Source organism: Rhamphochromis sp. 'chilingali', assembly GCF_963969265.1.
Source record: "Rhamphochromis sp. 'chilingali' genome assembly, chromosome: 3".
Classification (NCBI taxonomy): domain Eukaryota; kingdom Metazoa; phylum Chordata; class Actinopteri; order Cichliformes; family Cichlidae; genus Rhamphochromis; species Rhamphochromis sp. 'chilingali'.
The window spans coordinates 29,555,744-29,581,490 of record NC_137931.1 but is presented as its reverse complement, the minus strand read 5'-3'; the positions used below and the strand labels follow the sequence as shown (position 1 = coordinate 29,581,490).

The window sequence follows — 25,747 nt, the reverse complement described above, 5'->3', positions numbered from 1 at the left end:
GACGACTTTTTGACGTGAAAGCGCATATCGCTCTTACTCTCAACAAGCAGCGGTTGCTGCCGTTGGCACCTTGCCCGTACCAAAGCGCTCACAGGCGGAGGATAGTCTTCATGCAGCTGCTATCAGTGTAGGAGATGTTCACCCCAATGCGTCGAAACTGCAAATGAATCGCACATGAGCGAAGTCGCTGCTCCCGCACTGTCTGTAACGCAATCAGTTCTTCTTTCACTGTTATGCTGTTTTGTGGATCTCAAGGTTTAAAACTACTCATAAACACACACACAAAGTAACTCCAAAAGAGCGCCTATTTTGGGTCACTTTTGCCGGTCCAAGCCCGGATAAAGGAGCAGGGTTGGAATTGTGACATTAAAAAAAACAATAATTGCTACAAGAAATTTAATTTGTAGTTCTAAATAAATTCTAACTGCATTTAGGACGTTTTTTTACTCACTTTATGTCTCTTCCACAATGTTATTTCTCTCTCCAACAGCGTAGGTTACCATACATTAGCATGACCAATTATGCAAATTGCGCGATGATGTCATTTAGCGACTTCTAGCAACTTTTAGGACAGCCAATAGTGATTTTCCTTACTGAGGAGTTGGCAACACTGCTTTCTGCTCTTATTGAAGAAAATATAAAACTATTCCAAGGAACCATCAACGACTCATCCAGGAGGTCAAAGAAGACTCCAGAACTACATCTGTAGACCTGTAGACATCACTTGGCTCAGTTAATTCAATTTCATACAGCGCTAAGTCAGAACAACAGTTGCCTCAAGGGGCTTTATATAGTAAGATAGACCCTACAATAGGGTTAAGGTCAAAAGTCATGATTCAACAATAAGAAAGAGACTGGGCAAAAATGAATAGTTCAAGGAGGAAAGGTTCGTGTCACATCTGCCAAGAAACATAGATTTTCCTGGGGTTTCTCAGAAATATTCTATGGACTGACGAGACAAAAGCGGAACTTTCTGGAAAGTTTGAGTCCCGTTACATTTGGCATCAAAATAATGACATTTCAGAAAGTGAACATCGCAGCAGCAGTCAGACACAGTGGTGGTAGTGTGGATGGTCTGGGCTGCTCTGTTATAACTGATGAAACCATGAATTCTGCTCTCTACCAGAAAACCCTGAAGGAGAATGTCCACACATCTGATTATGTCCTGAAGCTCAAGAGCACTCGGGCAGCAGCACAGTGATACAAAACACAGCAGCTATTCACCTCTGAATGACATATAAAAATAAAATGAAGGTTTTGGCACGACCTAATTAAAATCAGTACTTCAGATTCAGACTCATTCAGATTGAGATGCTTTGGCCTCCCATGTAGGTGAAAAATTCAAAAGACACTTTTGGACTTCAGAGCAGCCAATGCAGAGCAAGCTGTTAAACTTTAGATGGCAATCCTGATGAATGAAACCTTAGCTTGATGCGTCTAACCTCTCTTGTTAAATGAATCCACTCGTCCAAACAAACAGTTCCATGAGATAATTTGGTAAACTTCACCATAACTCTTTACTTTGTCACCAAGATTTTCAAAGCGTCGTGGAAGTTTTACGTTTCACATTGAACTCTTTAATATCGATCAGAGGGATGTGGGAAAAGTAAATCCATGCTGAATCAGGATCCCTGTGCACACTGACTTTCAGTTCGTTCTCCTTGGCTTCTGTTTCCAGAGTACAGAACATCAAGGATTAGGAACAGATTTGTTCACTCAGATGAACAAGTCATAGCTGTGTCACTTCTGAGTTACATGATGCTCCAAATTAAAAATATTATTTTGCTTTTATTATTTTGTACTAACCATATCTTTTGTCTGTTGTGTGGATATTAAGAGTCTGCATGTGAGGATGGATGACAAAAGACTGTAGATTAATAAAAAACAAAACAAAAAAAAAATCTTTGTGTTTGTCCAGCTGTTCTTCCTGTTAACACTCCATCATCTCAAATCTCCAGGGACAGGTTTCGTCTTTTGGACCAAGGAAACTTTGAGCCTGCCAGATCAGATGTCTCCAAAAGGAAACCTGTGAATGTTGCCGCATTTCTGGTACGCACTCTTAAGATACATCACAGCATTGTAAGATGAAGAAAGATCTACCCTTAGGCCCCCTCCTCGATTCGGAGATGGTTGTTTCCTTTTCATGTAAAGGGCCTCCTTGACTCCACGCTCAAACCAGCGATCTACTCAGATCGACACGCCACAACTTGAATAAGATTGGCTGGTTTTGTATTGCAATCCAGTACCTCCTAATGTGCATGATTGTCACAGCAATGCTACTGTGTGCCCCGTGATGTAATTAGTATGTGGCACAAATGCTACAACAAAGGTGGACGTTGAGGCAAGAATATATCTGATGCTTGGTCTGTGACTTTCGTCAGACTAGAGGAACAGGGCCTTGTTTTTGCAGCCATTTCCCTCATTCACGGATTTCAGAAATTGGCAGTTTTAATTTTCTTGAGATGCTCTTATGACTCGTTGAGTGACACCACTGCCCAGCCAATCAGTGGCATGCAGTCTCACGATGTCACATTTTAGTATCGTTCAGATTGGTTTGAACGCCGGCAGAGGAGCTCCTTTTTTACTAATGGAAAAGGGGCTCAAGTGACAGCCTAGGCCAAAAGCGGGAGGTAGTGAGCCGGTTGAGAATGATCATTAAGCATTTTGGGGTTTTAATTTTACTAGTTTTTGAGATATTAATGTTCAATCATGGCCTAAGATTTCAATTTGTGAAACAATGTCTGAAAGTGGGTCGGCAAACAAATATCTTCAAGAAAAAAAAAACAATATGTAGAGTACACCCCTCACATTTTTGTAAATATTTTATTACATCTTTTAGTAGGACAACATTGAAGACATGACTCTTTGATACAATGTAAGGTAGTCAGTCTACAGCTTGTTTAACAGTGTAAATTTGCTGTTATCTCAAAATAACTCAACATACGGCCATTATTGCCTAAACCGCTGGCAACAAAAGTGAGTACACCCCTAAGTAAAAATGTCTAAACTGAGCCCAATTGGCCATTTTCCCTCCCTGGTGTCATGTGACTCGTTAGTGTTACAAGGTCTCAGGTGCAAATGGGGAAACAGATGTGTTTGAATTTGGTGTTATTGCTCTCACACCCTCTCATGCTGGTCACTGAAAGTTTAACATGGCAAAGAATTCTCTGAGGGTTTGAAAATAAGAATTGTTGCTCTACATAAAGATGGCCTAGGATATAAAAATAATGCCAACACCCTGAAACTGAGCTGCAGCACAGCGGTCAAAACCATACAGCGGTTTAACAGGACAGGTTCCACTCAGAACAAACCTTGCCATGGTCAACCAAAGAAGTTGAGTGCACGTGCTCAGCGTCATATCCAGAGGTTGTCTTTTGAAAATAGATGTATAAATGCTGCCAGCATTGCTGCAGTGGCTGAAGGTGTGGAGGTTGAGCCTGTCAGTGCTCAGACCATACGCAGCACACTGCATCAAATGGCTGTTGTCCTAGAAGGAAGCCTCTTCTAAAGATAATGCACAAGAAAGCCCGCAAACAGTTTGCTGAAGACAAGCAGACTAAGGACATGGATTACCTGTGGTCTGATGAGACCAAGGCAAACTTATTTGGCTCAGTTGGTGTCAGGGGTTTGTGGAGGCAACCAGGTGAAGAGTACAAAGGTAAGTGTTTCTTGCCTACAGTCAAGCATGGTGTTTGGGATGACATTGTTTGGGGCTGCATGAGTGCTGCTGGCACTGGGGGGCTACAGTTAATTGAGGGAACCCTGAATGCCAACATGTACTGTGCCATACTTAAGTAAAGTAGAGCATGATCCCCCTCCCTTCAGAAACTGGGCCACTGGACAGTATTCCAACATGATAACAACCCCAACATTTTCACTTAAGGGTGTACTCACATTTGTTGCCAGCGGTTTAGATGTTAATGGCTGTATGAGTTATTTTAAGGGGACAGCAAATTTACACTGTTATACAAGCTGTACACCAACTGCTTCACATTGTATCAAAGTGTCATATCTTCTCTTAGAGTGTTAACTTGTTGACTCTTGGTGGCGCTGTCACTTGGTGTTCGCTTGCTCTGTGGTAGAGTATCACTTCCTCTTCCTGCTCAAACACAGTGGTGTTTCTGAGTAGCTTATCTGCTTAGCAATTTAATTTAAAACTTTTAAATACATTCTGTTTTCATAGTATAATCTTCACGTGCTTCATCTGAAGCACACTTTCTCTGTACTCACTACCTAATTTATAGCCAAAGTATTCACTCACTGTCTCTGTACTGTTTCGCTAGCTTAGCTCGTAGCCGACTCATTAGCACCATGGCTACTTCACCTGTCCCTCCAGCACTTTCCTGCTCATTGTGTCAGATGTTTAGCTACTCCTCGGCCTCCTTTGGCAGTAATGATACCTGTAACAAATGTAGCATATTTGCAGCTCTGGAGGCCAGGATTACTGAATTGGAGACTCTGCTTCGCACCCTTCATTCACCCGTAGCTAGCCAGGCCCCTGTAGCTGGTGCAGCCGAAGATAGCGTAGGCCCCGCTAGCTGTTCCCCGGCAGACCCCAAGCAGCTGGGGAAGGAGGACGGCTGGGTGATGGTGAGGAGGAAGCATAGTCCTAAACAGAAGCCCCAGGTACACCATCAACCTGTTCATGTGTCGAACCATTTTTCCCCACTCGGTGACACACCCGCTGGGGGTCAAACTCTGGTAATTGGTGATTCTGTTCTCAGATATGTGAAGCTAGAGACACCGGCAACCATAGTCAATTGTCTTCCAGGGGCCAGAGCAGGCGACGTTGAGGGAAATTTAAAACGTAAATTCAGTAAAATCATAATTCATGTCGGCAGTAATGACACCCGGTTCCGCCAATCGGAGGTCACTAAAATCAATATTGAATTGGTGTGTAATTTTGCCAAAACAATGTCGGACTCTGTAGTTTTCTCTGGTCTCCCTCCCCAGTCAGACCAGGAGTGACATGTTTAGCCGCATGTTCTCCTTAAATTGCTGGCTGTCTGAGTGGTGTCCCAGAAACGATGTGGGCTTCATAGATAATTGGCAAACCTTCTGGAGGAAACCTGGTCTTGTTAGGAGAGACGGCATCCATCCCACTTTGGATGGAGCAGCTCTCATTTCTAGAAATATGGACAAATTTATTAAACCCCCCAAAATATGACTATCCAGAGTTGGGACCAGGAAGCAGAGTTGCAGTCTTACACGCCTCTCTGCAGCTTCTCTCCTCCTGCTGCCCCCCCCCAAAAACCCATCTCCATTGAGACTGTGTCAGCTCCCAAACAGACAAAAAACAACTAAAAACCAGCAATAAACAACTTAAACATAAAAAATCACAAAGAAAGAACAATACAGTATCCACATCTGAACCAAAGAGTAAAACAGTGAAATGTGGATTATTAAATATTAGGTCTCTCTCCTCCAAGTCTCTGTTAGTACATGACTTAATAATTGATCAACAAATCGATTTACTCTGCCTTACAGAAACCTGGTTGCAGCCGCATGATTATGTTAGTTTAAATGAATCAACACCCCCGAGTCATTCTAACTACCAGAAATCTCGAAGCACAGGCCGAGGGGGCGGTGTGGCAGCAATTTTTCACACCAGCCTATTAATTAACGAAAGACCAAGACAGACTTTTAATTAATTTGAAAGCCTGATGCTTAACCTTGTCCACCCCAGCTGTAAAACTCAGAAACCAGTCTTACTTGTTATCATCTATCGTCCACCTGGGCCTTACACAGACTTTCTGTCTGATTTCTCAGACTTTTTATCTGATTTAGTGCTCACCTCAGATAAAATAATTATTGTGGGTGATTTTAACATCCATGTAGATGCTAAAAGTGACAGCCTCAACATGGCATTTAGTCTGTTATTAGACTCAATTGGCTTCTCTCAAAATGTAAAAGAACCCACCCACCACTTTAATCACACTCTAGATCTTGTTTTAACATATGGCATAGAAACTGAACATTTAACAGTGTTTCCTGAAAACCCTCTCCTGTCTGATCATTTCCTGATAACATTTACATTTACAATAATTGATTACACAGCAGTGGCGAGTAGACTTTATCACAGTAGATGTCTTTCTGAAAGTGCTGTAACTAAGTTTAAGAATATAATCCACCCACTGTTATCATCTTCAATGGCCTGTACCAACATAGAGCAGAGCAGCTATCTGAACGCTACTCCAACAGAGGTCGATTATCTTGTTAATAATTTCACCTCCTCACTACGTATGACTCTGGATACTGTAGCTCCTGTGAAAACTAAGGTCTCAAATCAGAAGTACCTGACCCCGTGGTATAATTGTCAAACACGTAGCCTAAAGCAGATGACTCGTAAGCTGGAGAGGAAATGGCGTGTCACAAATTTAGAGGATCATCATTTAGCCTGGAGAAATAGTTTGCTGCTTTATAAGAAAGCCCTCCGCAAAGCCAGAACATCTTACTATTCATCACTGATTGAAGTAAATAAGAACAACCCCAGGTTTCTCTTCAGCACTGTAGCCAGGCTGACAAAAAGTCAGAGCTCTTTTGAGCCAACAATCCCTTTAACGTTAACTAGTAATGACTTCATGAACTTCTTCACAAATAAAATTCTTATCATTAGAGAAAAAATTACCAGTAATCATCCCACAGATGTAATATTATCTACAGCTACTCTTAGTACCATTGATGTTAAGTTAGACTCTTTTTCTCCAATTGATCTTTCTGAGTTAACTTCAATAATTACTTCCTCCAAACCATCAACGTGTCTTTTAGACCCCATTCCTACAAAACTGCTCAAAGAAGTCCTCCCATTAATTAATTCTTCGATCTTAAATATGATCTCTAATAATTGGCTATGTACCACAGGCCTTCAAGCTGGCTGTAGTTAAACCTTTACTCAAAAAGCCATCTCTAGACCCAGCAGTCTTAACTAATTTATAGGCTAATCTCCAACCTTCCTTTCATATCAAAAATCCTTGAAAGAGTAGTTGTCAAACAGCTAACAGATCATCTGCAGGGGAATGGCTTATTTGAATAATTTCAGTCAGGTTTCAGAGCTCATCACAGCACAGAAACAGCTTTAGTGAAGGTTACAAATGATCTTCTTATGGCCTCTGACAGTGGACTCATCTCTGTGCTTGTCCTGCTAGACCTTAGTGCAGCATTCGATACTGTCGACCATAATATCCTATTAGAGCGATTAGAACATGCTGTAGGTATTACAGGTACTGCACTGCAGTGGTTTGTATCATATCTATCTAATAGACTCCAATGTGTACATGTAAATGGAGAGTCCTCTTCACACACTAAGGTCAATTATGATGTTCCACAGGGTTCGGTGCTAGGACCAATTCTGTTTACATTATACATGCTTCCCCTAGGCAGTATCATTAGAAGACATAACTTAAATTTTTACAGCAATGCAGATGACACGCAGCTAGGGCTGCCACAAACGATTATTTTGATAGTCGACTAGTCACCGATTATTTTTGCGATTAGTCGACTAATCAGAGCATGCATCCATTGGACGTAAAACGTACAGCTTATTGCACCAGCAGCATCTGCTCTTATATAACTATCATTAGCTTACAGCTTTAAGTGTTTAAGGTATGTGCTAACTAAAAATAAAGGCAAGATGATAGTTTATTAAATTTTAATGAAATTTACAGATTGTTTCGGTGAAGTTTAACTCCTTGCTATCTAAACTATAACGGGACACTGGAATATATTCTCGAGCATCTCACACTTCTGATAATCAGTTGTCTGCTTGACGTTTATTCAGCTGTGTTAAAAACTATAACTTTAATCTCAGCCAAACCGATTTACTCAGGAATAAATAAAATACTAAAAAAGAGCCAAACAATAACATTTTAAAGTTATCTAAGTGACTTGTATATGTTTAACCTGAATAGCGAAAGACGGCGGTGGGTTTGAAAACGATTTGACCGGAGTCCGGGGTTCTCACCGGCTTTAGTGAGCTTTGCCCCCGGCTAGCTATCGAGCTAGTGGGTAACAGACGTCTCCGAAAACGTCGGAGCGCTTTTGAAAATATGTGGTGTCTTGATAAACTGAGCAGATATTTGAGGTTTACACAGTTACATTCTCGCCTAAAAATATGTTAAACGTTTATTTTGTGACCCAGAAAGAATAATAAGAGTAATACTAAAACTAACTAGCTGCTGCCATTGTTGGAAACTGAGCTGGGCTGCGCTTTGAATTCTGGGACAGAGCTACTTCTTCTTCGGGGTTTAACGTCAGCTGGCATCCTTGTACATGCAGTGCTGCCATCTTCTGTTTCAGTCCGTTATTACACTCTTAAATCCCACTACTCATTCCTGCGTCTTTTGGGATCTTACAAAGCTTCAAACGACGCGTCGACTATTAAATCAGTCGTCGACGATTTTGATAGTCAACGTAATCGTGACTAGTCGACTAATCGTGGCAGCCCTACACGCAGCTCTATCTATCTGTGAAGCCAGGTAATACACACCAATTAGTTAAATTGTAGGAATGTCTTAAAGACATAAAGACCTGGATGGCCGCTAACTTTCTGCTTCTTAATTCAGATATAACTGAGGTTATTGTACTTGGCCCTGAAAATCTTAGAAATATGGTATCTAACCAGATTCTTACTGTGGATGGCATTACCTTGGCCTCCAGTAACGCTGTGAGGAATCTTGGAGTCATTTTTGACCAGGACATGTCCTTCAACACACATATTAAACAAATATCTAAGACTGCTTTCTTCCATTTGCGCAACACCTCTAAAGTTAGAAATATCCTGTCTCAGAGTGACGCTGAAAAACTAGTTCATGCATTTATTACTTCCAGGCTGGACTACTTTAATTCATTATTATCAGGATGTCCTAAAAACTCCCTGAAAAGCCTTCAGCTAATCCAAAATGCTGCAGCAAGAGTCCTGACAGGGACTAGAAAGAGAGAGCATATTTCTCCTGTTTTGGCTTCCCTTCAAATCCAGAATTGAATTCAAAATCCTGCTCCTCACATACAAGGTCTTAAATAATCAGGCCCCATCTTATCTTAATGACCTTGTAGTACCATATCACCCTATTAGAGCACTTCGCTCTCGCACTGCAGGCTTACTTGTTGTTCCTAGAGTATTTAAAAGTAGAATGGGAGGCTGAGCCTTCAGTTTTCAGGCCCCTCTTCTATGGAACCAGCTTCCAGTTTGGATTCAGGAGACAGACACTATCTACTTTCAAGATTAGACTTAAAACTTTCCTTTTTGCTAAAGCATATAGTTAGGGCTTGACCAGGTGACCCTGAATCCTCCCTTAGTTATGCTGCAATAGACGTAGGCTGCCGGGGATTCCCATGATGCATTGAGTTTTTCCTTTCCAGTCACCTTTCTCACTCAGTATGTGTTAATAGACCTCTCTGCATTGAATCATATCTGTTATTAACCTCTGTCTGTCTTCCACAGTGTGTCTTTCATCCTGTTTTCCTTCTCTCACCCCAACCGGTCGCAGCAGATGGCCGCCCCTCCCTGAGCCTGGTTCTGCCGAAGGTTTCTTCCTGTTAAAAGGGAGTTTTTCCTTCCCACTGTCGCCAAAGTGCTTGCTCATATAATTGTTGGGTTTTTCTCTGTACCTATGAAGCGCCTTGAGGCGACTTTTGTTGTGATTTGACGCTATATAAATAAAATTGAATTGAATTGTCCCATGTAAAGATATAACAAAATATTTACAAAAATTTGAGGGGTGTACTCACTTTTGTGTGTATGTAGGAACAGCTACGATACAACTAGGATCCTCAAGCTCCCAGGCCTCTGGTAGACAACCCAAATCGCCACCAAAAATTGTAGTGGCCCCTTTTCTCTGTCTTCAGGTAATTCTGATAATTCTGATGAAAGTCTCCAGTGTTCTCAGCCTCACATGTCATCAAGCAGAGTATCAGATAGGAAATGAATGCTGTCCGAAGTGCCTTGCAGGTAAGAACCAACTGAATGACGAATGCATGTGTTTTCTAAGCACGCAACTTAGACACAATAAAAAAAAAGCAAGCTTGAAATGAATTTGTTGCTTTTGATTTCATCAGGGAGTCGAGTGAAAATGCACTGTAATGAGTATAGAAGTACGTCATGTCTGCCATGCATGGATGGAACCTTCACTGATCAACCTAATGGCCTGGAGCGATGTATTCCCTGCACAAACTGTGACTCAGGTAGATTAATTTCACTGGGCTTAACTATGTTTTATGTTATAGTAGTTTAAAATCAAATTAAAACATTAAGGGAGGTCTTTCTCCATGATTTCTTTAATTTAAGATGATCATGTTTTCACATTTCGTAAAGACGACATAATGACCAAATTTATTTTCAGCAAAAAAACAATAAACTCTGAGCTCCAGTGTCTCTTCACAAACACATGAAACATGTTGAGTATGTTCTTTTTATGTTGGTAGCTCTTGGTCTGAGGGTAAACAAGCAGTGTACAACAACATCAGATACAGTCTGTGAACCACTGGAGGGATTCCACTGTGTTTCTTTTGTAAGACTCAGCTGTGACATAGCGCAGAAACACAAACGCTGTAAACCAGGACAGTACATCAGTCAGAAAGGTAGGTTTGTGTTTTATAGAATATTGTTATTATCATTGTAACGCAGAATTTGTACAGCAAAATTAAGTCTAAAGTCAACAGTGCAAACATCAGTCGCCATATAAAAACATCACCACTGGGGTAAGTGCTATTGGGCAGTAGTGACTGAGTCTGGTACAGACTGGTTTCTCAGACAGAGGATATAGAGACTGGTTGAAAATCCCAGCTGGTCTGTGCAGTCCTTCAGCACAGGTCCAGGACCACCATTGGGTCCTGCAGATTTTCTCCCATTTATTTATAACTTAACTGTTGTTACGGTCCAGATGACCCTCGATCCTTCTCCTGTAGCCCACCTTAGATGAGACCTTTCTTCAGGTTGACTTGGACCATGCTGAGGAGACCTGTATTATCAGACCTGAAGATGGTGTCCTTTCTTTCAGGAGGTGCAGGATCTCCCTGCACCTCAAAGGCTTCTGATTTCTTTATTTAACATAAGACAGCGTCAGTGAAAGTTCCCATGTCTGACAGTATCCCAGTTAGTTCTGTTGACGCAGTCATCCAGCTGTTGAGAGGCTCCATCAGACCAGCTTTTAATGGTTCTGCTGGAGATGAGAGCTGTTCTCCTCAGACGGTGTAAACAGGGATGTGTGGTCAGACAGGCCCAGGCGGTCTAGCCGTATAACCTAGCTTGATGTTCGAGTAGCTCTAGTCCATTGTGTTTGCTGCTGTGGTTGTTAATGACAGTCTTCCTCCCCTGCTCTTACCAGAGTCACTGGTTCATGTCACTGTGTGGCAATGGGGAGATATAGAGTTTAAGTTCAACTTTTCAAGTTTTACTTCTGTATGGTTCCCTATAATTTGTAGATTCTTAAAAAATAAAATTAAAAAAATCTTTGCAGATTAGATGAAGATATTTTATATAATTTTATGACATGAAGATGTCAAACTGTACCAGTTTTTTTTTTTAATTTAGTACACTGAGCAGCCCAGAGGCCTGTTGGACGAGGACCTGTGGTACAACAGAGAGATGTTTGGACTCAGTGTGAGAGATATCACAGAGAGTGAAGTTCAGATAAACATGAAAATACCAGCAAGTCCAGATGTTCTTGATTGAGTCTTTGTGTTGCTGTTAGTTTGCACAGCAAAGCTTCTTGGTGTGTTTGAGGACAGAATTCCACACTGATCCACACATGTAGTTGTTGTTTTCATCAGGAACCGCCTCCACAGACACTGAGTGCTCTGACTGCAGCAGTGGAACATTTTCAAATGGAACATTTCACTCCTGTCAGCCACACACACAGTAAGTGAAGCTTCAGAGACACATGTGCAACATCTGTACATGTCCCCTAACAGTGTCTCTCTGTCCTTCCAGATGTCACCTATTCAACCTTCAGCTGGTAACAGCAGGCACATCTGCAGCTGACGCTCAGTGTGGAGAACGCAGTTTTAATGTGGGAGCAGCTGTTGGTGGAGCTGTGTGTGTTTTAATTGTAATTACTGGAGGAGGGGGATTATTATTATGGCACTTAAAAAAGAGGGCTCCGTCTAACAGGTGAGGATGACAGAACAATGGAAATGTTTAATTTACTGCATCATCATGTTTTCTGACACTGATATAATTTTCACTGCTTTGGTTACAGACCACCAATCAAAGAACAAGGTATGTTTGTGTCTCTTTCTCCATGTTCACTGCATCACATTGATTTATATAATAAGGTTTTTTTTGTTTTTAAATTTCATTAAAAACGGCACAGATGGGGAGCGTTTAGCGATGGCATCATCAGAAGGTAGGACAGTGAGCTGTTCACTGACTGAGCTGCACTGATGTCTCTACAGATGTACCAGAGTGTGTTTATTAAACAGAAGCCTTTTCATGTGTCTCCCACAAATGTGCAGGTGATAAAAGAGCAAATGCAGACCATAATGAAGGAATCCCTCTGTGAGCCATCTACTTCTTTCTGTGCTGTTTCATGTGTTGTGGAGAAAAAAGTGATCCAGCTACCTCATAAAACACTGTAGCAGACTTGCATCACATCCTCCCTCCACCACCAGTCCACCAATACTATGATGATCTTTTATGGGGCCATCTTAAAAGATATAAAACACATAAACAATTACAAGAACTTATGTACTGGTCTGAAATGAGTCTGAATGTGTACAACGCAGTTGTACAAACTGTAGAGATTACCTGGAAAGCTCCAACAAACTTTGTTCAGCAGGCCTGCAGAAGTCCTAGGAGAAAACCTCATGGGACCCCTTACCTACAGTGTCGGTGGAAACCTGTATTTAATAGTCTTAACAGGCTGGAGGGGACTGTTATCGCTTTATAAAGTGTCAGCAGAAACCAAAGCTCACATCCTAACCAGAGAAATACTCCCCTGCTGGGTTATACCAGCTTACATCCTCTTAGACCGGGACCAACTGTTCAAATCCTCGGAGTCTAAAGAATCCTGCAGACTGTGGAATCTTCAGCAGAATCCTCCATGTCATCCTGAAACCAAACTGACTGAAAGGTAAGTAAATATGTGATTTCCACGTGTGTGATGTGAGCAGGAGGTGAAGCTGCTGTTGTACAAGATATGAAGTTTAGATGTTGTTGTTCCACTCTGTGTGTTTCTGTATTGTTGATATTTAATGTTTTACTTTCTAAAGTCAGACAGCAAATAAAATGACAGTTACAGTTCAGTATGCAGTGATTTCACACACAGGATGAGTGTTTGTGTTGTGAGTCAGTAACAGTCTAAAAACAGTGTTCAGCTGCTCTGATGGAAGATGGCTATAAAATGGACTTTCATTATATACGGGACACACATGGACAAGATGGAGTCCATCAGTATTGTGTGGTTGTGTTTATGCAGCTCACATCAAATTATTACTAAATGTTTCCTTCTTATTGTTCCAGTGTTGTTCCTCTGGGGTCAGATCTTCATGAAGCAGTCAGGTTCTTTGTGAGTCTATTCTGTGCAGCAGCAGAGAGAGAGAGCAGCAGACAGGAGAGACGATACTGGAGCTGTTATCATCAGTGTGCACATATCAAACATTCCCTGTTTATGAGATATACATGGGATATTATTATAGGAAATATCAGTGACTTCCTGCTGGATCTGTACTCTGATGTGAAGGACTGTGAAACTAGAACAGGCTTGAGTGTCCTTCCATCATTACAGTCAGTTTTACAATCAGTTCCTGCAGTCTGGTTCATAAAGCTCTCAGAGAGAAAGACCTCCATCCTCCTGGAAGTGCTGAAACTCCAACCAGAGAAGAAACAAGTGGAGCTGAAACTTTGCATGATATATGGAAGAAAAACACAAAACTGGATCTGCTGATAGCTTCATCATTCCCTGCAGTTCAGATCCTGCACTTCTTACAGTGACACCTTTACCTAAAAACACTCAATAATAACAAAATGTTTTTTATGCTTCTTATTAAAACCTGACTTGATTACAAAGACTTGATCAGGTCTGAACCTTTCCCCTTAACCAGCAGCAGCAGTGCTGTGATTTCTGAGAAATATAAAAACTGTTGCAATTGTAAAACTTTACTACTTTACTTCTGTCAGTCTGTCCCAGGGCAGCTGTGGCTACAACTGTAGCTTGCCTCCACCAGTGTGTGAATGTGTGTGTGTGAATGGGTGGATGACTGGGTGTGTAAAGCGCTTTGGGGTCCCTAGGCGGGACTAGTAAAAGCGCTATACAAATACAGGCCATTTACCATTTACTTAACAACTTTGTGACTTGTAAATGTTTAGGTTTAATAAATAATTGTGTATCTCCTCCTGTATTACTGATCGCTATATACATATACAGTATACATATATACTGCTTGCCTCCTCCCAGACTGAGACGTGACTTCCTGGAAAAAATTGCTGAACTTTTCTCCAAAATGACAACATTTGACTGCATTTAGGTGATTTTTAACACTCACACTGACAGTAACAGCTCTGACAGCGGACAATTCACCACTTTATTAACATGTTTTAATTTTAAGCAGCATGTGACAGAACCCAGCCAAACAACAGGTCACAGCCTCGATCTGATTGTTTCCAGAGGCCTCAGTGTCCCACTTATGAAATAATGATGCGAGACGTGTAAAACATTTGTATTTTCAGAAATGTTCTTCTTCTGTCAAAACAAATACAAACAGATTTATCAGTAAGAGTCATGTCAGTGCCAGCACAGCTAACACATTCACCTGTGAGTGTTCAGGTTTCATTAGCATTATTGTCTTTATATGATGAAATGATCGGCAACCGCTCCAATACAAGTTCTCTAATTATATTGTTCCTATTATTTCCTATTTATTGTTGATATGGCAACATATTAATGTATGTAGAACAACAAAAGCAGCCTGGATGTGATTTATGAATAACTGATTTATTGTTTTGTTTCTGACAAATGCGCCGTTTTTGCTTTTGTTGCATGAACAAACTGGTTATGTGTTAGGTTAGTGTGAGCTTTGACTTCACTTCCATCCTGCGTGTGCTTTGGATGTATCTGAGCTGACAAAGGTCCAATCTTGCATGTCAGGACAGAAAGGATTCATTTACATACTTGGGTTTATTGAACAGTCACAGTTTGTGAAAGTGTTTCTCTCCTCAGTGTGGAGCAGACACAGTGGACAGGAATGCATCCAGCTGTGTTTCCTGCTTCCTCCAGTCTGCAGTCACAGTGAAGGTGTTCAATCCACAGTCTGCAGCACAGAACTGAATGAAGAACAAGCTTGAAGAAATTCAATGAAGAGTTTATGTTTATAATGCTGTGAGTGTGAATGCTTGTCTGTCTGTGTGAGTTAACCCTGTAACAGACTGCCAACCTGTCCACGTGTTACTCCACAGAGTAACTCTGGTGGACAGAGCAGAGTGGATGGGTTAGTCTGTTTTTCATCTTGTCGTGATCAAAACGATGTACCATTAAACATGAATGTGTTTACTGTCTATACTCTGTACAGTAGAGCAGAGGCCTGTCAAAGACTCCTGGTGATGTCTGAAATATGAAGAAGGGGAGGGACGTCAAGCTTTACTTATAACTATATTTTAAAACTGTTCACAGTTTCCTTGCTGATCAGGACCTCCTCCATGCCCACTCATACTATTCCAGTGTTATTAAGTGATAGTTCAGCTGGTTACTGATGCTTGTTTTGCACTATCTGGATAATTTTATTTACGATGGCTACGCCCACCAAAGGGCATTTTATGTCAATTAACAGAAACCTCGTATATAAAAGTGCTCTGGAACAAGGTGGGAGCTCGGCACAGCGTTCACATCCCCAAAAAAGAGTGTTCAACAATGAACAGTCCCTATTCACCGTTTCAGTTTAACTCCCGGGCCGCCCCACGAATCAACCAATCAACATTCAGCAATCGTTTCCGGTACAACGGGAAGTCTGTGGGGTGAAGGCACGGGGAGCGCATCTCGGTGAGTGAAACTACCCCCTCTGTCCTACCGGAATAGTGTACCTTCAGACAGCACGACATCGCTAATGCTGGACTTCCTGCTGGGCTTACACTGTGCGATGTTTGGCCCAGTTTGAGCCGATTTTTGAGTCGTGTGACCGTTTTGGCGATCGGCCCGATTTTGGCCTTCGTCGTGCATCGTATAGTATACGTGGGGTAACGAGAAGCGATTAACACCTCACGACCAGCTCCCGATCATCAATCGCTTGGTCGTGAGGATTTCAAGCCTGTTTGATTTCAAACAGGATTTCAAAACTGTTTGAAATCCTCGCGACCGTCGTGAGGGTGTCACCGCAGTTTCTCACACTGCGCACGCGCAAACACAAATGTCAGCGAAAAAGACGGCGCAGCACGTCAGTGCAGCGTGTGATCTGGACACAAGCGATGGAGGCACTTGTAGAACTTCGGAAAGCTCATCTGAGCCTTTTCGATGTGGCCTCACAAAATTATCACAACCGTGAAAATAGTTGGATAGACATTGCTGCTCAATCACAGCTGCCTGATCAATGTTTTTCATTAGCAATTTAGCAAAGTTGATGGCGGTGGTGTGCGTGTCTGTGTGTGTAAAAGACAGAGAGGGAAAGCGAGCAACAGAATTTCTGTTATAACCTTCATTTTATGGACGCACAGTGTGAGCACTCGGGTCGCATCAGAGCATCGGGTCGTATAGTGTGAGACCCTGCATGGTGACCGAACTTGTAACCTCTGCGAGTCAACCGTACAGTTTGAACAGGAGCTGAATCGCGCGACTGACAAAATCGCACACTGTGAGCCCGGCATTAGGGATTAATAAAGTATTCTGATTCTGATTGTTTCAGGATGACCTGCCATTATCCAATGACACATCTGCTGACCTGTATCTTTTGCTCATTTCTCCTCCTCTTCTATTTTTTCTAAACTGAGCACCTGATGGCTTTGAACTTTTCTTGTCCATCTTCCATTGGTTTTCATTTTGCACGCAGTATGAACACAAATCCCCCAACTTGAGGATCGCCACAACATAACCTAATAGACCTACACCTTAGTTCACAGATGCACTTTGTCTAGGGTGTATTTCTGGGATTTCACACAACCCAGGATTCAAATCAAGAATACATAATGGGCTTGAATTTACATCATTATGAATGAAATCTGCTCTATTTGGAAGCAGCCGGCCCCCCTCCCCTTTCTACAGGTTGTGTGTGAGACTTTAAATCATCAAACTGTAAAATATAAATTTTAAATTGTTATTGATCCTTTACCACTAGTCCTAAAGTGTATATTTATTTTCTTACTCTTCTTATATTTATTGTTTGTTTACTTGCACTGCTGTATATACTGGACTGTATGTAGCGGAGATGACAATAAAGTTTACTTTGACTTCAGCAGCAAGCAGGCGCACCGAGGGCTCTGGCGCTCACTTTTCGCATATAGAATTTCAAAAAAACATTGGTGCAAATTATAAGTCTGTATCATGATGTCTGGTGTTTTCGTGTTTGTTGTTTTGTTTTTATTTTTGTTTTATTTTGTGAGTTGGTTATTAGATGCTGCTCCAGCCAGCCAGAGACTCCCCCGCCGCCCCGCCCTCTCCTCCCTGTGCTGCAGGCGCACCTCGCAAACGGACGGTGCCCTTACTCCCAGCAAAAGGGCGATAGAAAACCGATCAGTGCCTATGCCATTCCCAATATGCGCTGGCTGATGTCGGGGCAGCATGAGTTTTTTTTGTTTTTTTTTTGCCGATGCCCGTGATGCCGCCCCCCACCACAATGCCGCCCCAGGCAACCGCCCGTGTCGCCCTATCAAAAACCGCTACTGTCTGGACACAAGCGATGGAGGCACAACTTGTAGAATTTTGGCAAGCTCATCTGAGCCTTTTCGATGTGGCCTCACAAAATTATCACGACCACAACAACCGTGAAAATAGTTGGATTTACATTGCTGCTCAATCACAGCTGCCTGATCAATGTTTTTCATTAGCAATTTAGCAAAGTTGATGGTGGCGGTGTGTGTCTGTGTGTGTGAAAGACAGAGCAAGCAACAGAATTTCTGCTATAACCTTCATTTTATGGACGCACAGTGTGAGCACTCAGGTCGCATTAGAGCATCGAGCCGTATAGTGTGAGGCCCTGCATGGTGACCTACGAACTTGTAACCTCTGCGAGTCAATCGTGCAGTTTGAGCAGAAGCTGAACGTAGACATGCGGAAGTAGCTACGTGTCCTTGTTTTTTGTTAAGATAAGATAAGATAACCTTTATTAGTCCCACATGTGGGAAATTTGTTTTGTCACAGCAGGAAGTGGACAGTGCAAAAGTTATTTAGCAAAAATTAGAATACAATAAGAATAACTACAGTACACAACTGTACAGAATAGAATAAAATGAAATACTATATATAGTAGATAAAATATACAATAGGATAAAAATAGAATACAAATTCTATATACGACTGAGTAAAAATACGATGCCAGAAAAGAGTATTGCACTTAGTGTTATTGCACATATATGGATATGTGTGTTTGATCAGTTGGAGTCTTTGTTGTACAGTCTGACAGCAGTGGGGAGGAAATAGGGCTGTTCGATATAACGATATATATCGGATGACGATATAAAAAGTATCGTTTCATTTTACGCTATCGTTTGTTTGGTGGTGTCGCAAAATAAATTGTTTACGGCAATATTTTTTCATCGTTTTGATGGTCACTGTAGTGACTATATTAATTTCTTAAAGTTCTCTCTTTCTCTTATATTTTATATAACCACACTATGGACGGACAAGCGCCTGTTTTTATGCGTTGTGGTTAGCAACAACAAAGGTAACAGCATCGCGTGTCCGCTTGTTTATGTTCCACATAAACCTTTCACAATAAAGCTCAAGATCCTGTTGAGACTTTTCAAAATAAACTGAATCACGTGAAAGAGCAGATTATTTACGGATGAGAATTAAAAAAGAGCTGCCAGGTGCTAAAAAATAAACCTTAGACTCAAATGTTAGAACAGGCTTTTCCCCGCAGCACGCCGTGTAATAAATACAAAGAATACGGCAGCTGTTACAACTTATGTCTAAAAATGTATAGTTTCATGCATTGGTTAAAACACTCGACTCCAGGTACACTACGTGCAGCTGGAAACACTTCCCTCAAGACGAGCTGCCCAAGATTCACAGAATTTACAGAAAATGTTACATTTTTGTGATTTATATCGTTATAAATTCTTATATCGGGATATGAGATTTTGGTCATATACCTGCGAAATCTTTCCGTCCCACACCATGGGTGCTGCAGCCTGCCACTGAAGGAGCTGCTCAGTGCTTTCAGAGTCTCCTGCATGGGGTGGGAGATGTTGTCCATTAGGGATGATAGCTTAACCACCATTCTCCTGTCACTCACCACCTCCACTGGGTCCAGAGGGCATCCTAGAACATCCCTTCTGATCAGCCTGTTCAGTCTCTTCCTGTTCCCAGCAGAGATGTTGCCACCCCAGCAGACCACACCGTAAAAGATAGCTGAGGCCACCACAGAGTCATAGAAGGTCTTCAGGAGTGGGCCCTCCACTCCAAACGACCTGAGTCTCCACAGTAGTTACAGCCTGCTCTGCCCTTTCCTGTAGAGGGCATCTGAATTATGAGTCCAGTCCAGTTTGTTTTTCAGATGAACACCAAGGTACCTGTAGCTGTCCACAGCCTTGATGTCCATCCCTTGGATGTTCAGTGGTAGCAGTTGAGGATGTTTCTGCCTGCGGAAGCCTACCACCAGCTCCTTGGTTTTACTGGTGTTGATCTGGAGGTAGTTCTGCTGGCACCAATCTACAAAGTTTTGGGTCAGTCCTCTGTACTCCTTGTCGTCCCCATCAGTGATGAGGCTGACTATTGCAGAGTCATCAGAGAACTTATTTAAACCACAAAATGGGAGCATTCAAGTGTTTGTCCTACCTCCTTTTCCTAGCGTCCTTTCCTTGACCTGGATTGAAACGTGATCGGGATTAAGGATGGAGAGGTGATTGGAGGAGATGCTGGAGAAAACGCTGTCCTATTATTCATAGCGACCTTTGCGTACTCTAATGCTCCATTCATAGTTGACATTCTCTCAATGTGAAGTCATCTGATAAGACTGCAGTACAGTCTGGACTTATGTACTGAATAACTTATTTTGTGATGAGCTGATAGATAGCTGTACACAACTATACTGACATACATATGCAATTATCACGGACTGTAACATGCATGTGTGGAACAAACATTATATCCATGTTAGAGTGCTGACTGTGGTTTTATGAATGTCCTCGCTGTAAAAGAGCTTTCAACCTCTGGTTCATGCAAATACATGTCAGTATTTGACATATCACCTTTCATGTCCAAAGTTACCTTGGATATGAAATGCAAACTATGCAAAGTTCAAATGTTTGCAATAAATTCAAACCATAAAGAAGCCTCTGACTGGACTTGTGTGACATAAAGTGTCACCACCATCAGCTCAACAGTTTACCTGAAGATTTATCTACATATTGTTTGTTCTGTCAGGTGTGATTGTGTAACATGTTAATTTGTGTTTCACATGTTTAACATGGGCAGCTGCCTGCTCAACACAAGCCAACGCTGTGGCAATGGTTTGTATGAAATAAGCAAATGTGCTTCATCTTTCATGAGCTCAGCTCATGTGGATCGTCACACCAACTTATGTGACTTGAACCTGTTAGATGTGATTTAAAGGAGGAAACAAATCACATATAATCAATATCTTGATGTCAGATGTTTGAAATTCACAGCACTACAGTCTCACCTACGAACAACATAAATGAGTATTTTCTTGTCACAGTAACATTTAAAAATGTTAATTTTACTTTTGGATGCTCTCTCCTTTATCGGTGATTGGTGGAAAACTACCAGATGGTCCATCACCACCAACAACTAGTACGGAGAATGGACTGAGATGTTGGTCAGACAAAACCAAACTAAAATCCTAATAAACAAGTTAATCATTAAAAAACAAAAACTGTGCTGTCTGTTAGCTTTTAAATGCATTAAAACAATAATTGTGGCTAATAATGGATTGGATTTATATAGCGCTTTTCAAGGCACCCAAAGCGCTTTACAATGACACTATTCATTCACTCTCACATTCACACACTGGTGGAAGCAGCTACAGTTGCAGCCACAGCTGCCCTGGGGCAGACTGACAGAAGCGAGGCTGCCATATCATGCCATCGGCCCCTCTGGACAACACCAGTATGCGGTAGGGTAAAGTGTCTTGCCCAAGGACACAACGACCAGGACAGAGAGCCCGGGGATCAAACCGGCGACCTTACGGTTACAGATGGGCTTCTCAACCCCCTGAGCCGCGGTCGCCTGCTGATGGTTTAGTTGAGCATTAGACTCCATGGTCACTGTATGAGCTGTGACCATGGAGGCACAGATGTGGCTGCTAAAATCTTTTCTCTGCCTCCCCTGATGCCCTTTCACTCTCAACTGTGTGAAGTCTTGTGTAAACAGTATCAGCTTCATTATGATCTGACTACGTTGGTTCATCATCGTCTAGAACGCTTTAGGGCCTGTTGCTGGGTAATCTCTAACCTGTTGTTTTTTTTGTGTTTCCAGATGTTGTCCAGCTGTTCTTCTGGTTAGAACTCCATCATCTGAAATCTCAGGGACGTTTCTTCATTTTTTGGATCAAGGAAACTTTCAGCCTGTCAGATCAGATGTCTTCAAGAAGGAAACCTGCGAATGCTGCAGCATTTCTGGTATGCACTCTTAAGCTCTTTGTTAGTCTAGTAAGCAGTGGATGATCAGATTAAACCTTTTTGTTTCCCTTCAGATAATTCTGATGAAAGTCTTTAGTGGTCTCGGTCTCTCGTGCCATCAAGGAGAGTATCAGATAGGAAATGAATGCTGTCCAAATTGTCTTGCAGGTAAGAACCAACTAAATGATGTGTGCATGTGCTTTCTAAGCACACACGTTGGATGCACGGTGAAAAAAAAAAAGTTTGATTTCTTGCTTTTGTTTTCATCAGGAAATCGAGTGAAAAGTCACTGCACTGTAGAGTCAAGTACTTCCTGTCTGCCCTGCATGACTGGAACCTACACTGATCAACCTAATGGACTGGAACGATGTCATCACTGTACAAACTGTGACTCGGGTACATTTATGTTCACATCTTCATTCCCTGACACTGAATCAGATCTCAACAGAGTTATTTTGTTGTTAATTGTTGTTAATCTTAAATCAAATCAAGACATTAAGGGATGTCTTTGTTCATTAATCCAAATATTCAACATGATGATGTCACATCTTTCCTGATTGTCATAACGATCAAAGGTGTTTTTCAGTCAAGAAATCATGAATCACAAACACATGAAACATGTTGAGTACGTTCTTTTTATGTTGGCAGGTTCTGGTCTCAGAATAAAGACACCGTGTACAGTAACATCAGATGCACTCTGTGAACCACTGGAGGGATTCTACTGTGTCCACCCTACAGGACACAGCTGTGAGAGAGCACAGGAACACAAACACTGTAAACCAGGACAGTACATCAGTCAGAATGGTAGATTTGTGTACCTTTAAGTTTCCTGATCATGTTTATTTTATATAAATAAAACAAATGTTGGGTGGGGGGTGCAGGAAGGTCATCTGGCATAAAAATCTGTGCTAAAACAAAATTCTGACTCATCGAGAATGAGTGTATCAAAGACTGCCTCTGGCGGAAGGTATCTTAGGAAGCAGTGAGAGAAAAGGAAGGAAATGTGACACTAGGGACTATGACGGTAAAGAATGAAAGCTGCTATTATGATGGAGAGAAGGAACGTAGATAATAATGTGTGTACAGGAGAGCAGGTGGAACAGACGAAAGGCCGGGGTCATTGGATGTGGAATCAAACTATACCATGGTGTAGATAGGAAGGGAGGAGGGGTAATATTAAAGTAATAGCATGTCAGCAGTGTTGTGGAGGTGGAGCGAGGCTCAGACAGGATCATGAGTCTAAAGGTGAAACTCAAAGGTGGGATGTTGTCCGCTTTCTGAATGTTCCCTTGAATGTTGTTGCTGTGTATGGCCCACATGTGGTACAGTTAGTGGGAAGAGAGAGAGAGGTATTCTGGAGTAAGTTTAGTGATGTTGTAGAGGCTGGGGATTGGAGCAGAAACTTGTATACATGCAGGTGAAGGAACAGTGGCGATGAGGACAGATAGTGGTGGATTTGGGGAAATGATCAAAATGGCTGGGGTGAACAAATACTTTAGGAAGAGGGTGGAACATGAAGTGAAATAAGAGTGGAGGCAGGTTCACACAGGTGGACTACATCTTGTGCAGAAGGTTGAATGTCAAAGCAAGACAAGACTGCAAGGTTCTCATCAGAGAATGTAACTAAGCAGCATCAGATGGTAAACTGTAGCATGAATTTGCATGTGAAGAAGAGGAAGGAGAGCAAGTTGACAAAGGAAGAATGTTCCCCAAAAGTTGATTCTGTTGATCTGGATGTAGAGTTTACGAACATTTAAAACTCTACGGCCACTGTTAAAACATTTCATACACAGTAAAGTCATAGTTATGAGCCATAAGTATTGATAAAACAGACATGATTACAGAAACCTGATTACAACAGGATGATTATGTTAGTTTAAGTGAGTCAACTCCCCGAGTTACTCACTGTCACAATCCTCAAAGCACAGGCTGAGGAAGAGGAGTTGTAGCAATCCTTCACTGTAGCTTATCAGCCAACCAAAAACCCAGACCGAGTTAAACTCTTAGTGTGTGAAGAAGATAGTGATTTAATATGGTAATTATTGTTTATTAGTAGCCACATTATTTATTAGATGTACAACTATAAGCCCCACACTTATCCGCACATGTCGTTGTTGTCATGTTGTCATCAGGAACAGCCTCCACAGACACTGAGTGCTCTGACTGCAGCAGTGGAACATTTTCAAATGGAACATTTCACTCCTGTCAGCAACACACACAGTAAGTGAAGCTTCAGAGACACATGTGCAACATCTGCACACTGTCCTCTAACAGTGTCCCTCTGTCCTTCCAGATGTCACTCACTCAACCTTCAGCAGATAACAGCAGGAACATCTGCAACTGACTCTCAGTGTGGAGAAAAAAGTAATCATATGACACTGGTTGTCATTATCACTGTGATGCTCTTAGTAGTTGTCATTATTGCTGCAGTGTTATTACTACGGCATTACAAAATGAAGGGGTTTTGGAGTGTAAATACAGGTGAGGATTAGGAAACAAAGAAATTGTTCTTTTTACTAGATCATAATCATTTTTGACAGTGATTTTATTTTTTTATAGATTTTGTTTAATTACAGTCTCAAACAGTTAAGACTGCGTGTTTGTGTCTTTCTCAGTGTTCATTGTATCAGATGTAAACAATGTGTTATCTAAAAAATTGTCTTTTTTTTTCTTTTTCTTTTTCTTTAATGGACCAAAAAGAAGATGTTGTAAAATGATGACATCCGAAGGTAAGACAGTGAGTTATTGAGTGAGTGAGCTGCACTGATTTCTCTACAGATGTATCAGAGCTTTAATCACATGTGCTTCTCTCCTCAGTGTGGACCATCATGAAGGACAATAGACAGGAAACGATCGGCTCTCTGCAGAATAAACCTGTCCTAGAAGGAGGACGGTGACAGGTTGTGTTTGCAGTGGACAGAAATAAAGAAGCTGAGCGTCCTGCATCGCTCCGGTCTGGATTATGATGATTCATAATTCAGTTCAGGTGCTTCACAAACAAAAGCAATTCCTTTGAAAATCATCAAATACAAGGACTGCACTGAAAACAAGTGAGAATTCAGCCAACTTCAGTAATTCTCCAAACATGGCTGCTGGTTAGTTTTCCACCTGTGTTTACGTCCAAAGATCTACACATCTGTATGTTTCAGCTTTGTCCTTCTGTCACAACATTGTTCATCTTCATCTTAACTTCCTGCTAGCTTCTATCATGGTTAAAGTTCATGAGTCATCGGGACATCCAACAATGATGGTGTTACTGGAGTTGAGTGAAGTTTGATGGCTTTATTATCCACGCTGTGACACATGGCAGCTGTCACAGCAGAACACATGAAGTCAGCAGGTGTGTTTAAATTTAGGCTCTGCTTCATCTGAAGGTCGATTACATCACACCAAGGCGACGAAGCCCATCCAGAATCCGAGGCTCCTACAAACGTGTCCTCCTTCTCCCTGGATTTGAAGGACAAGTCGGTCCACCCGATCCCAGGATTCATTGCAGCGTGGTGGTGGAACATAAATTTTGGTCCAGAGATGGAGCAGCACTCTCTCTCTCTGAGTCTCTGATGCTGTTTTATGTTTAAGTCTGGCTTCAGTTCAATCTAATTTAGCAGCTATGACATCAGAGAGTGTAGGGAAGGAACAGCCACACCCACAGGTGACATCATGCAGTTTGTGTTTTCACCTTCAGAGGACGACAAATCAACACAGACAGAGAGCTGCATTCAGACTTTCCAGCCATCAGTAATAACTTCAAAAATAATCATCAGTGTTTCAGCAGTTATGATATCAGAGATAATCTAGATATGTGTGACAATACTGAACATGACACATGACACACGATACAAATCATGTGATCCACTCTGACTGCACCTTCATTCATGACTTCAACATGTTGAAATGAGCTTTGAAGAAACATTTAGTGAAATAAAGCTTTCATCACAGGATTAATGGGAGCACCAGTTGAACTTTGTACTAACAACATTTTGAATAACAGTTTGAATAAAGCTCAGGTGTCGAAGATACTCACTGATT

General features: G+C 41.6%; 2 protein-coding genes across 3 annotated transcripts in view; both read left to right on the top strand.

Annotated features, from left to right (window-relative positions):
* The window catches only part of LOC308394522 (tumor necrosis factor receptor superfamily member 5-like), a 31,543-nt gene extending 17,216 nt beyond the window's left edge, over nt 1-14,327 (top strand). Inside the window, exons 4-13 of one of the 2 annotated variants that reach the window (XM_080878882.1) lie at nt 1,959-2,049; nt 9,844-9,946; nt 10,054-10,179; nt 10,420-10,575; nt 11,767-11,854; nt 11,927-12,106; nt 12,195-12,214; nt 12,309-12,341; nt 12,451-13,067; nt 13,457-14,327. In XM_080878882.1, the coding sequence (XP_080735008.1) occupies nt 1,959-2,049; nt 9,844-9,946; nt 10,054-10,179; nt 10,420-10,575; nt 11,767-11,854; nt 11,927-12,106; nt 12,195-12,214; nt 12,309-12,341; nt 12,451-12,497 (844 nt within the window). In that variant the 3' untranslated portion in view covers nt 12,498-13,067; nt 13,457-14,327. The remainder of the gene's footprint in view (nt 1-1,958; nt 2,050-9,843; nt 9,947-10,053; nt 10,180-10,419; nt 10,576-11,766; nt 11,855-11,926; nt 12,107-12,194; nt 12,215-12,308; nt 12,342-12,450; nt 13,068-13,456) is intronic. The other variant, XM_080878883.1, reaches the window with a different exon arrangement.
* A 1,620-nt stretch (nt 14,328-15,947) lies between these two features.
* Nucleotides 15,948-25,737, top strand: LOC308394524 (tumor necrosis factor receptor superfamily member 14-like). Its single transcript, XM_080878884.1, has 10 exons — nt 15,948-15,968; nt 17,530-19,801; nt 21,576-21,718; nt 21,793-21,886; nt 21,989-22,114; nt 22,367-22,522; nt 23,851-23,938; nt 24,012-24,199; nt 24,419-24,447; nt 24,536-25,737. The coding sequence occupies exons 2-9, from the start codon at nt 19,708-19,710 to the stop codon at nt 24,433-24,435; spliced, it is 906 nt and encodes a 301-aa protein (XP_080735010.1). The 5' UTR covers nt 15,948-15,968; nt 17,530-19,707; the 3' UTR covers nt 24,436-24,447; nt 24,536-25,737.
* Nucleotides 25,738-25,747: the final 10 nt, after the last annotated feature.

Bases quoted from the DNA above. Each gene is read 5' to 3' on its own strand.
- LOC308394524 (XM_080878884.1), top strand. From the start codon at position 19,708: ATGTTTCTGCCTGCGGAAGCCTACCACCAGCTCCTTGGTTTTACTGGT. The intron at 21,719-21,792 runs GTATGCACTCTT...GTTTCCCTTCAG, and splicing joins CGAATGCTGCAGCATTTCTG to ATAATTCTGATGAAAGTCTT. The intron at 23,939-24,011 runs GTAAGTGAAGCT...CTGTCCTTCCAG, and splicing joins TCCTGTCAGCAACACACACA to ATGTCACTCACTCAACCTTC.